We start from the raw sequence: 12,408 nt of genomic DNA, 5'->3' as shown, positions 1-12,408 counted from the left end.
TATGACCTTTGCTACATGCACAAGAACGCAGAATTACCACCAAAGCCGCAGTACTATGGGGACTAAAGCACAATGACGATGGCAGCGCCATGACGCTTTCTAAGAGTGATGAGGCGCGAGGCATTGGGACAAGTTCTGTATACATGATACACGCCATAACAAGCGGAATAATTGCGGAGGAAGAACATACGCTGATGAAATTTAGGTTGATTATGTAAAAGATAAGGCATGTGCACTCTTTATTGCTCGTCACTTGTACCCATACTTCATTCTGTAATAATCGACACCCAAAATAACAGAATAAGAGACGGGGAGAACGGTGCACATTTGCCACAAGGACACGATGGCCAGTTGCTATTATTTCGTTAGAATACGCTGTTAGAATACGCCACCGGCCAAGGAGGTTAGCCGCAACAATACTATAGTATCTCTAAAACCGAGTCAATGTAGTTACATTGTCGAGTGAGGAAAGGCACACATTTTGTTTTCTTTCTACTGATAGCGAATTTTGTTTCTCCAGTTATTTTGTTGCCTTCCTCAAGACAGTGCTCTTACTAAACAACTAAGTACAACGATTAAAGTCCTTCGATTAATGATTATTTCGACACTGTATCAGGCGATAAATTATGTATAAGTTTTCGTAAACGAATTAAAATAAGTCCAGTATCGCGATGAGACACAATGCGCCACCTGCATAAGGACACGTCGGCCTACGTGGCCAATCTGCCCGTCTTTTTGGAAGTGAGAACATGTATTAACTTTAATAGATCCAACGTAATCGAAATCTAGATCACATTCACATTCACTGTACGTAAGTAAATTGTTTCCAGCACCGGTAGCTTCTGTGTGACTTTTTTCCTTTCAAAACCTGTAACTTCTGTTCACGTTTTCAGCTAAAACGATTGTAATATAAATTTCAAATTATTACTTACAGGACACGGCGGGACTATTATTTTCATGTATCAAATCTACGTGTATCGTCTAGTATAGTCATAATTTTACTCAGGGTTTTTCAGTCGTTTTAGTTTCACTTTGGTTCGAATTTATGAAAAGAAAACCGTATGATGCAATATTTTCGATGCAGATATGAGATTAACTGCGACAGAAGTGAACTGACGTGAAATACTAGTTATGGAACTGGGCAAAGAGTTTAACATTACAAGATATACATAAGTGAGATACTGCAACAAATTCAAAGGTTTAGACCCAGCTGAAACGACATGTTCTGCGTAATAATGTGTTTCCAAGAAAAATTGACCATGGTTAAGCTAAATTACGTGATTAAACCCCTGAAATAAAGAGCAGAAAGAAAGTAAGCATTGTTAAGAAGGTTCTGCAAGATGAAGAAGAGACTGCCTTATGTCTTAGGCGTCTTAGACTATTTTCACACAGAAATCGTTGTGATGTATCTATTTAGTGCACAAGCTATTAGCAGTGGGCACATTTGTAATGCTTTAAAAATATGAAAGGACTTTTCAATGAATGTTTGAACTGTGTAGGCCCTATCGCGCATTCAGGCGAAGATCATTAATAAATTTGGACACACTTCTTTGTCAAAGATACAATTTATGATTGTAGTTTTTATCATAAAGCTGTAGAAATTTGTATCAACGTAAAATGTAATCAAACTGATACATTTTCAATTCAATAACTAATGTCGAAACTATACTAAATGATAAAATCGTATGGGAGAATTTGACCGAATGGCTGCGCCAGGTTGCCACGTGGGTGGGGCAGACCCAGGTGGGGCACTAAATATTTTTTATGACTAGGTAAACAGTGAAAGCCCTTAAATACTTAGTTCTAAAGGTGCTTAAGGAATTTACCACATGTTTCCGCTAAAAGAGATCAACGAAAGCAGTTGAAATACAAGCTGGGAAATAAATTAAGAAAGAAGTGGGCCACTTGCCTCGATCTCCTCTATTTCTGAATTATTATTATGAACTGCAACGAGTTTGCACGTATTCCATAGCTTTACTTGAACTGTTCAGACAAGAAAAACTATGTTGCACGTCATTACTGCTTAATTATAGTTTCCTTTGTGTTTTTTGTCTGTCTTATCCTACCAAAAAGTGAAAGAGATTACTATTTATCACTTGTCTCCCATGTAGAATAAATTCAGCGAATAGTATTTTGCATATCGGAAGAATGAAGCACCAGAAGAGTCGACCCGTAGATAATTTTCATAGATGGCTTTAAAAATCTGCTATACTGGATTCATTTATTTCTTGAAACTGGCTTGAGCAAACGTTAAGTAGCTTCCATCACAAGGATTCGGCCTGGTTTCTCACCTGATACCTGAGCAAATTGACTGACAGGTCCCCGCAAATGATCTGGTAACGACGTGTCTTTAAATCCCAAAGAAAAACTAAATGACACATTTAACTGACTTGCGTAGATGTAGTTCTGTGTTTGTGCTGTTTAATAAGCCTTTTGAGCTGATTTCGGCCGCTTCGTGTTGAGCTACGTTGAAATGCAAATCAGCGGGCTACGTAACCGACATGCGCCATGATGCGCCGTGTGCTTTACTTCACACGGACGGACAATCGTACGTCCTTCTGGACGACCATTCTTACCTCAGATGTTTATTATTCCGCTTTCCCCGTTTGTGTACCGCCCCCAGTTTTTTCTCCTTGTGCTGAGGGACCCTCGTAACCCTCAACATCCGGCCGCGTGATCTCTACAATCCTCTCTCCATTCACTTTCTTTGCTTTCATCCCCCCACCCCAGCAGACGGGAAACATGGCGCAGCACGACACATCCTGCCTTACAAGGGGAGGCCACAACGTTTGGAACGCGGATTTACTTCAGACTTCGTACACTCGTAGTACTCCATTAGCACAACAAAATGTGAAACCAGTAGCGCGTACTTCTCAAGCGTCATTGAGAAAATCGCAAGATAATTTCGGTCGTCAAATATATACCTGTGCGTGGCCGTTTTTACCAGGAAGCCGCGGTAGCCGAATGGATAGCCCCTTAATCGCTGGATCGAGTCCCGTTCGTCAGTTTTTTTTATTTCTAACACAGTAATTTTCTTTACTATTTATATTACAATTCATATAATGGGAAAACTACGTGTAATCGGATGAACGTTTATTAAATTTACAATGTTATTTGAGCTCTACAAATTTTTATTATCACAAATAATATAATATTCATAACTGTCGACTAGTAAACGACCAAACGCGTAAACTGATACTGAAAATGTATGCTTTCCCGTGTCTTCAGAATTGTTCGTACTTTATCGAAAAAGAACGAGAAATTGCTTCTCGTGAAGACGCTATTAAAATACACTCGATACTGCATGATCAGTTATCAGCGCCGATATTTGAGGAAATGCTGCGTTATGCATGGTTTGCTTCCAAATTATCTGGTGAAAGAGAGGTTTTTGAAAATATTAACGAGGTTTGTTTTTCCCCGGAAAACCTCAAAGGACCTTGCGTATGCGGAAACAGCATTTATTCAATGCAGCTGGTGCCGTTCAACTTCATGTTTTCCATGTTTTTACGAAAAATACCATCCTGCCATTGTACTCGTAATGTCGAAGGCGACGATTGATTGTACATCTTTCGAAAGCCGTCTGTGCCGGTCAAAACTTGTAGTTTCGGGCTCCTTCCAGGTATAAGGGATTTCTCAAATCACGGACAAGTATACATTTTCAGTATCACTTTATGCCTTTGGTCCTTTACTAGTCGATAGTTATGAATATTATTTTATTTGTGATAATAAAAATTTGTAGACTGCCAAATAACATTGTAAATTTAATAAAAGTTCATCCGATTACACGTATTTTCCCCATTACATCAATTGTAATATAAATAGTAAAGAAAATGACTGTGTTAGAAATAAAAAAAAACTGACGTACGGGACTCGATCCAGCAATTAAGGGGCTACCCACTCGGCTACCGCCGCTTCCTGGTAAAAATGGCCACGCACAGGAATACATTTGACGACCGAAATTATCTTGCGATTTTCTCAATAACGCTTGAGAAATACACGCTACTGGTTTCACATTTTGTTGTGCTAATGGAGTACTACGAGTGTATGAAGTCTGAAGTATATCCGCGTTCCATACGTCGTGGCCTCCCCGCGTTAGAGCACCCATGCCTTTTCCATATCCTTGTTACTTAAAAGAGACATCACACTCCAAAGAAAAACCTCGATTAGGTGGAGTATGTCAGGTTTCCAAGTTACAGTACACGTCCCCCTGTATTCGCTTGGCGAGTCAGTTAACTGATCAGAGACCAGGGTATACGCACAGTAATTTGATTGTTAGCTATGCACAGTGTGGCGATGAACCCTCAAGCGTGTAACTGCCTTACTTTACTTGCAAAGGATCTAGAGAAACGAGTGCAGATGAAAATGAGATATTAAGATCCAGGCGATTCCGCGAAGTGAGTAAGACAGCAAACTCGAATTTGGGAAGACTGATGTCAGATCCCCAGTCTGCCATACTGGCGTTTCTGTATCTACCAAAGCTAGTGTCAGAATGCTTTTTGTAACGGCTACTAGGTTTAAATGCGTTCCCATTTTTGTCCATAGGAACAAAACGTTTGAACCGCAGTACCTTCAGCGATATGGTCTCATTAATGGTCGTCAAACAACGGACCGCGAGCTATACGCGGCCCGAATAAAGCACTTGAGCGGCCCGCTGTTCTCAGCCGAATTTTATAATAATGCGCATCTAGCTGCTGACAGGCGAATTCAGAAACTGCAACTAACGTTAAGAGCTTCTTAATAGTGTAGTTTTCCTGCTTAATAATAAACTGAAGTATTTACAGAGATGGTTATATCTTAAGATGTGCTTAAATTTAATTGATTTTGATACTTTCGGTCGTGAGCTAAGTTGGCCCCCATGAAGCAGGGGGGAAATAGCGCGGACACTGCCAATACAGACAACCCGCGGGCGTGCACGCCTCTTACCTATCACATCCTACGGTATGAATTTTCACACGGAAGTAGCATGGAGTGGTGAATGCGCATTATAGAGATGGTCATGTTCCAATTTGTAGCAATAAGTATGAAACTAAATAAAAAGTGTTGTAGTACAATACAATGAGTAGAAGAAAGAGCACATTATAAACATTAAGTAAGCATTTGCGATCGTGTCTCATATTGCATACAGCATTTGAAAAAGTATAATTCCTATTATTAATGAATTAATCATCAGCTCACTCAGGCAACATAACACGTCGTCAGGCAGTTTGCAGTATCACAACTTTGGGGTCGGTCAGGACCACAGCAATCTGAAACGGAGAGCCGCTGTAACTTTTTCACTGGGTTGTCTACTGCCGTACGAGAAGTCGACATTAACACGCGATGAGTGTGAGTCTGTTGCGGTGTAACTACTTTTTCATTTAGATACAAAGTGGGCTGGCGTTACTATTTACTGGAGGGCGGTTCGTGGAAGTCACTAATGATTGACCTCTAATTCACTATGAGAAGGATGAGGGAAGGAATCGGGTGCGGCTTGTAGAAAACGTTATCCTGGAGTCTGATTGAGATGAGTTAGAGAAACTACAAAATACAGTTCAGAACATACCGGCGACAAGTGTGCGTTACAAAGATCGAAGTGGTTTACGTACACCACAGTAAGGTATGATTTTCTATACTTCTTCCGAGTATAAGAGAGCTCAATCTTTCTAAAACAATCAAAAATACTCTTTTTTTAAAAACAAGACCACTCACTCTAAAACAAATACTCTTTTTGCTTAGTTTCTGTTCCTTTGATCGGACGTGCTTCCTGTCGCAACAACGTAGCCTCATCCCATACTCAGAAGTGAGTTTACTTAGGGATACTCTAATAACGAAATGATTATCCGTATGCCCCTCTTCCAGACACTCAAATTGCAACTCGTCCTAGAAATGTATCTTGTCAACCGGATTTCGTCATACAAGCGATTTGCCGGCCGAGGTGGCCGAGCGGTTCTAGGCGCTACAGTCTGGAACTGCACGACCGCTACGGTCGCAGGTTCGAATCCTGCCTCGGGCATGGATGTGTATAATGTCCTTAGGTTAGTTAGGTTTAAGAAGTTCTAGGGGACTGATGACCTTAGAAGTTAAGTCCCATAGTGCTCAGAGCCATTTGATCCATACAAGCGGTTTTTTTGGCGTTAACGTTGGGTGAGAACTAAGTCTTCAAATACTGTTAGTATCAGATGATGTATCCAATATTTTGATCTTGGACACAGCGCAAAGTAAAGGTAAGAAATAACTATGCATATGCAAGTCAGCTCAGAGATATGTTTTAGTAGAATGTTTCATTTAACTGCCTTCAACAACAAGTGGTTAGGTGGGGACGTCTGTATAATTATGCAGAGCATACATATTTCCGTGTGTTTTTCCTAAATTAGAATTCGTCATATTGTATAATCTGGGCCACCCACTCCCAGTTGCAGATTGCCTTCCAAGAGCAATAAAAATTTGGTTTTCAGTATTTCAGTACCGAGTTTAAAAATCTGAAATGCTTCCTGAAACTGCTTATTAAGAGCTATAGTCTTACGTTAAAGGTTTGACACAGTAAGTCAAGTATTAATGTTATTACCCCATGAAACAGCCCCGAGTGAGATGGCGCAGTGGTTAGCACACTGGACTCGCATTCGGGAGGACGGCGGTTCAAACCCGCGTCCAACCATGCTGATTTAGGTTTCCCGTGATTTCTCTAAATTGCTCCAGGCATAAGCCGGGATGGTTGCTTTCAAAGGGCACGGCAGATTTCCTTCCCTATCTTTGGCACAATCTGGGTTTCTGCACCTTCTGTAATAACCTCGACGTTAACGGGACTTTGAACCTTAGGATTTCTTCCTTCACTGAAGCAGGGTAACTCACGGTGAGTAAATTATCCAGTCTGTATTCTTCGAGTATTTGAGGATGAGAGTACGTAGCGACTTCCAAACTGCTACTAGGGCTGGGTGAAAAAATCGAAGACCTAGAAAAACCAACGTCATTTGGGTACTGCGTTTTGAACGATAAAGGCTTTGCATGTTTGACGACATATATTTAACACGGAAACTCATTTGTAAGGTTTTTTGTACATGGGAAAGTTCGGTTGTTTATGCAATCATGTGTGGTTGGATGAGTGTGCAGTTACCGGTGATCCGATATTCTGTTAACATTGTAGCACGTACTTAAAAATGGGATATGTTTGATTCAAATAATACCACTACTGAAACTTCCTGGCAGATTAAAACTGTGTGCTCTACCAGAGCACTTGCCCGCGAAAGGCAAAGGTCCCGAGTTCGAGTCTCGGTTGGGCACACAGTTTTAATCTGCCAGGAAGTTTCATATCAGCGCACACTCCGCTGCAGAGTGAAAATCTCAATCTGGAATACCACTACTATTTTGCATGACCATTACATCATCATTAAAAACCAAAATATGTTCTCAGGCCGGGCGGAGTGGCCGAGCGGTTCTAGGTGCTACTGTCCGGAACCGCGCGACCGGTACGGTCGTAGGTTCGAATCCTGCCTCGGGCATGGATGTGTGTTATATCCTTAGGTTAGTTAGGTTTAAGTAGTTCTAAGTTCTAGGGGACTGATGACCTCAGAAGTTGAGTCCCATAGTGCTCAGAGCCATTTATGTTCTCAGATACATCTTGACACTGGACTATTACTTGTTATTCTCGTAATAGGAAAGGTACTATCAATATCGGCGCTTCACTTTATGAATGTTCAGTCTGGCGTCGATACCTACGGTATGTCTACTAGCTTAGTAGTAGTTTACACTATTTTGTCTTCGGAGGAGAAAAAGCGATATCGTTACGTGTAAGCAAAGCTATGGTCGCCTAGCTGAAATGTAAATGGTACCATATATGTCTGTGAACAGTGGCAGCTTGGGCGGCAGCGCAGCGTTCGTCTGTCCGAGTGGGGAGTACCGCGTGGAAGCCTGACTGAGAATGATAGCGACACAAGTGCCTGGCGATCTGAACGGCGCAACGCCGCAGCTCCCGCATCAGAAACAACTACTGAACGGTCTCCACGCTAGCAGTGGTAAGCACGCTTTCTGTTACTTCCGATGAGGCAAATAGCTGTGTTGGTGAGACGATAGCTTCCGCGGTGCCAGTTAGCTATCCATATCCGACCTTTCCTTTTTAAATATTTCCTCTTTGCGTCCAGTCACCTGAAGAAGTTGGTCTTTGATAATAGCCTGAAATTCCAGCGACACAAATTTGGTTTTTTCATCTTTTGATTGTTAGTGACTAATCTGTGACGCGTATCCTTCTATTACGCGGTCAGGAAATATCACGGGGATTCTGTACGCACAGCTACGAGCGAGTGTTGCAGTGAAGGTGTGCCGTATCAGCAAGTCGGTGTGCGCTGCTGCCGGTAAACAGTGAGTGAACAGGTTCCAGTGTGCCGTGGGAAGTGTGTCACGGACGCGACCAGATCCGCGTGGCGCCGCTGGAGCGCGTCGTCTGCCCCACTAGTAGTTCCACCACGCAGGCCTGCGACGTTCACAATTATAGAAATCTCTCGCATTAGTAGGGTAGCTTGACACGACACGACGATTTTAAGAAGATTTGTTTTTTCTTTTTACAGACATAAGTCGTCTGTGTTTAGAAAATGGTTCAAATGGCTCTGAGCACTATGGGACTTAACTTATGAGGTCGTCAGTCCCCTAGAACTCAGAACTACTTAAACCTAACTAACCTAAGGACATCGTACACATCCATGCCCGAGGCAGGATTCGAACCTGCGACCGTAGCGGTCGCGCGGCTCCTGACTGAAGCCCCTAGAACCGCTCGGCCACCCCAGCCGGTCGTCTGTGTTTAGAATTGGTAACACTAAGTGCATATTCTTTCACATGCGTCTGAGTGGTTTAGTTGCATGCTTTGATGCCGCGTGGTTCGAGGCGCGATGTCACGGATTCCGCCGCCCCTTCAGTCGGAGGTTCGAGTCCTCTCTCGGGCATGGGTGTGTATGTGTTGTTTTTAGCATAAGTTAGTTTAAGTGGTGTGTAAGTCTAGGGACCGATGACCTCAGCAATTTGGTCCCTTAGGAATTCACACACATTTTTGCATGCTTTGATAGTCTCGCGGAGTTCCCACTATTGATTCCTTACAACTTTAAGCATAGCTGTGTGCAGCAACCGTGAAAACATTTTTTGTAGTAAAGACAGCCCACTGGTTGCAATGGATTTTATAGTCAAATTGACCATTGTTTCGACTCCTAAACTAAGGGAGTCTTCATCAGAATTTATATTACCTAAATAAGGGGGATGCAAAGTTAGTCATTAATAAGAAAAATACAGGACAGTAATAATTAATATTCGTATATAACGATGTACTTACACGCGTAAAAAGTTGAGCATTACAGCTCTCGTCATACAATTTTAACACCAAAAAGGCCACGTCATGTAATGCTCAACTTTTTACGTATGTAAGTACATCTTTATATACTAATATTAATTATTACTGTCTTGTATTTTTCTTATTAATGAGTAACTTTGTATCCCCCTTATTTAGGTTATATAAATTCTAATGAAAACTCCCTTAGTTCAGAGTCCGTCTCGAATCATTCCACCTAAAGCAGGATATACGTATTCAGAAAGCCAGTTGAATAAATAAATAAGTCAGCACCACCCACCTTAGTTAAAGAAAAATTATTAAATGCCCTAAAATTATGTGAATTGATAGATGGGCATCAAATCAGCGAAGTGGTGACGACATCAGTGGAAACCGTCAAGATATAGTAAATTTAAATGTAATAAATATTAAAAATGGTAGTGCGAATATAGACTAAAGCAAATTATGTACTTTTTGTAATTGTGTTGGCCACTGTAGTGTGCCAGGAATATGAATAAATATGTATTCGTAATAGAAAATTTGTGTTACAGCAGGACCCGAAAGCTGATTTCCTATCATAAGCGTTCATGACATTAGTGCATTACGGAGCAGGATCAGTATAACTGAACGACTTGCACTGATATCATTTCATATCGGTGCATCTTCACTGATTTCTCCACATCTATCAGTTCGTTTCATTTTAGTTCATTTAATTCATTTCATGCGCACCGCGTGTGATGAGGTAAGCCACGGTCCTCCACCGATTATCTGTTCCTCCAGTGGTGCTGTTTTCACGCACACCGAGTGAGAAGCTCTTGGTAGTAGTGTTCTGCAATCGTAGATTGAAATATCAGCGAGAATGAAAGTCTGAGTGAGGCGGGTAGGTGTGCACAGAATGCAATGGGACTGATCATGACAATTAAAAAAATGAATTCAAATCCCCATGTGGCCCAAATTTTTTACTCGTCACTACGCATTCGCGCAAATACCAGTTACTATTGCTTTCACTTCTGATTATATTTGTTGTGTGTTAAAATTGGGCGTGCTATTCCTCATAGACCCGGGCGATTATTCACTTTCCGGAAGAAGGCAAGAGATCGAAAACCAACCTCGATAATGCGTGTTCATTTTAGAAATGGGCAGATGTATGTGTGTATGAACCAATGTATAATAAGACTGATTACTGATAACTAGTCCATGGGTGAGTTGTATAGAAATTCAATTAGAAAATAAATGAACATATCTTCATTTGATAAATAGGTAAAGCTTCCTCTGTGAGATACGTTTCTTTATTAATTAATGCTAAACGTATTTGAAAGAAGGAATAAAAAGGATATAATCTTTAAAAATCCTTCTTATACTGGTTCAGAATTCGTCAATTTTCTATCAAGTACGTCTGACTACGCCATAAATGTCAGTTCTGAAAATGTAATAAATGTTAACGTTGTCTTAGTTAAACCACTGAAGTTTCTAATAAATGGGCAAGAACGAAAAAGAAATATCAATTTTTATGCTGTCATTTATGATTTAGGACCTACATATATTTCAACATTTCATGCTTCTAATATTACCTGGAATAATCCAGAATTGTAAACAACCACCGTTCCGATACCAAAGAGAACGAGCGGGCTAGATTTGACTTTTTTTTTAACTTCTTGTATGTCAGTAGCTTGGTGGAAACTTCACTGATAACAGATTTAATTGCGACTGCGGTCACACGTCTAAACAAGACAGCATTCTTTACGATAGATAAGACCAGTGTTAGCTTACTTAAGCTTTCCTGTAATTATTGTCTTTTCACTCGGTTAGAGTGTTCAAGTGTCCTTTAACATGCTCTTGCCCTTCGACTGAGGATTATCGCCATAGGTCTAGGGAGGTAGAAGCTCGTAACATTATACGAACGCCGCTGTTTCGCGCTGGTCTGTTTCCTTTCACGCAAAAGGACGCGTTGAACCACCTAGTCCAGCTAGCCGTAGTGTCCTTGATAGGGCAAACTAATGAAACAATCAGTTTGTCGGTGACGAAACGACGGCCTTGAATTTAATAGGCGTGTACGCACGCAAGGCTACGACTCTCTGTGTGGAACCGCTATTCGACAGCTGCTTTTGTGCGTGTCACGACCCGCACGCACTGCGTGCGGGGTCGCACGCGGCAAGCGTTGCGTAAGTCTTACACGTGTCTCCCTGCGGGGGAGGAGCTTCCTGACTCAACGCGTGCCGTGTCGGAGCTGATTACCTCCAGCGCGACGCGGGATGCCTTCCAGGATCGGCTGACAGCCGCTAACGCAAGAGCTTCGGATGGGTGACGCCATGCCAGTCTACCGCGGCTATGGGTATTTACGAAATGAGTGAAAAAAAAGTACGATACGGTAAAACCACAACTGTGACTGTAAGTAACTAACATTTGTGCAAACTACTGACGCAAGTTTGTGAAAACTTGGCAGTGGGCAATAGCAATGTTTAGAATAGACTTCACAAGAAAGCCATGTTTAGGGCTGCTACACACAGCTACCATTCTATGTAACCAAGAACCTATCGATCAATTTGTTACTGACGATCAATTGTCTCCATCGTATATTTGTATATTAGGTGTTATTAGCTTCATGAAGTTTAAATCAATGTTCAAAATACTGGATACTGGCTGCTCACACAGAAAACTTGTCTATCGTCGCTCGGGCAAGGTCATTGCATAAGCCATAAACCAGTTTCTTAGATTTCTCAGTTATGAGACCTTCTTCTTCTTCTTCCACGTGCGCTGAACTTTTTACGTTTAAGTGTAGTCCCTAACTTTCAAGGCGCTGCACCACATTGTCGCTACAGTCAAGTGACCTGTTCTTGATTATGTTTATAGTTTCTCAGCCGTTTCCAGCTTTCCTCTCCCCTCTAAATGGGTACGGGAAGTTGAACTTCGTTGTAAATCTGTGAAAACATGAGCTTAGTGTAACTTGGATTTAAATTCTTTAGTGTTGTTTAGGGTCTAAAAAATGGTTCAAATGGCTCTGAGCACTGGGGGACTAACTTCTTAGGTCATCAGTCCCCTAGGACTTAGAACTACTTAAACCTAACTAACCTAAGGACATCACACACATCCCTGCCCGAGGCAGGATTCGAACCTGCGACCGTAGC

The 12,408-nt window shown here is 41.6% G+C and overlaps 1 protein-coding gene across 2 annotated transcripts in view; it reads left to right on the top strand.

The window, feature by feature from the left end:
• LOC126344374 (transcription factor Ken 1-like) overlaps positions 1–12,408 on the top strand; it is a 197,187-nt gene that overhangs the window by 75,531 nt on the left and 109,248 nt on the right. Inside the window, exon 2 of one of the 2 annotated variants that reach the window (XM_050002015.1) lies at positions 7,825–7,988. The exons of the other annotated variant lie outside the window; for it this stretch is intronic. Coding sequence (XP_049857972.1) covers positions 7,895–7,988 — 94 coding nt within the window. The 5' untranslated portion in view covers positions 7,825–7,894. The remainder of the gene's footprint in view (positions 1–7,824; positions 7,989–12,408) is intronic. 2 annotated transcript variants of the gene reach the window in all.

Source organism: Schistocerca gregaria, chromosome 1 (genome assembly GCF_023897955.1).
Source record: "Schistocerca gregaria isolate iqSchGreg1 chromosome 1, iqSchGreg1.2, whole genome shotgun sequence".
Taxonomy (NCBI): Eukaryota; Metazoa; Arthropoda; class Insecta; order Orthoptera; family Acrididae; genus Schistocerca; species Schistocerca gregaria.
Note: the sequence above shows the minus strand (reverse complement) of the source record. Positions and strands in the feature narration are given on the sequence as shown.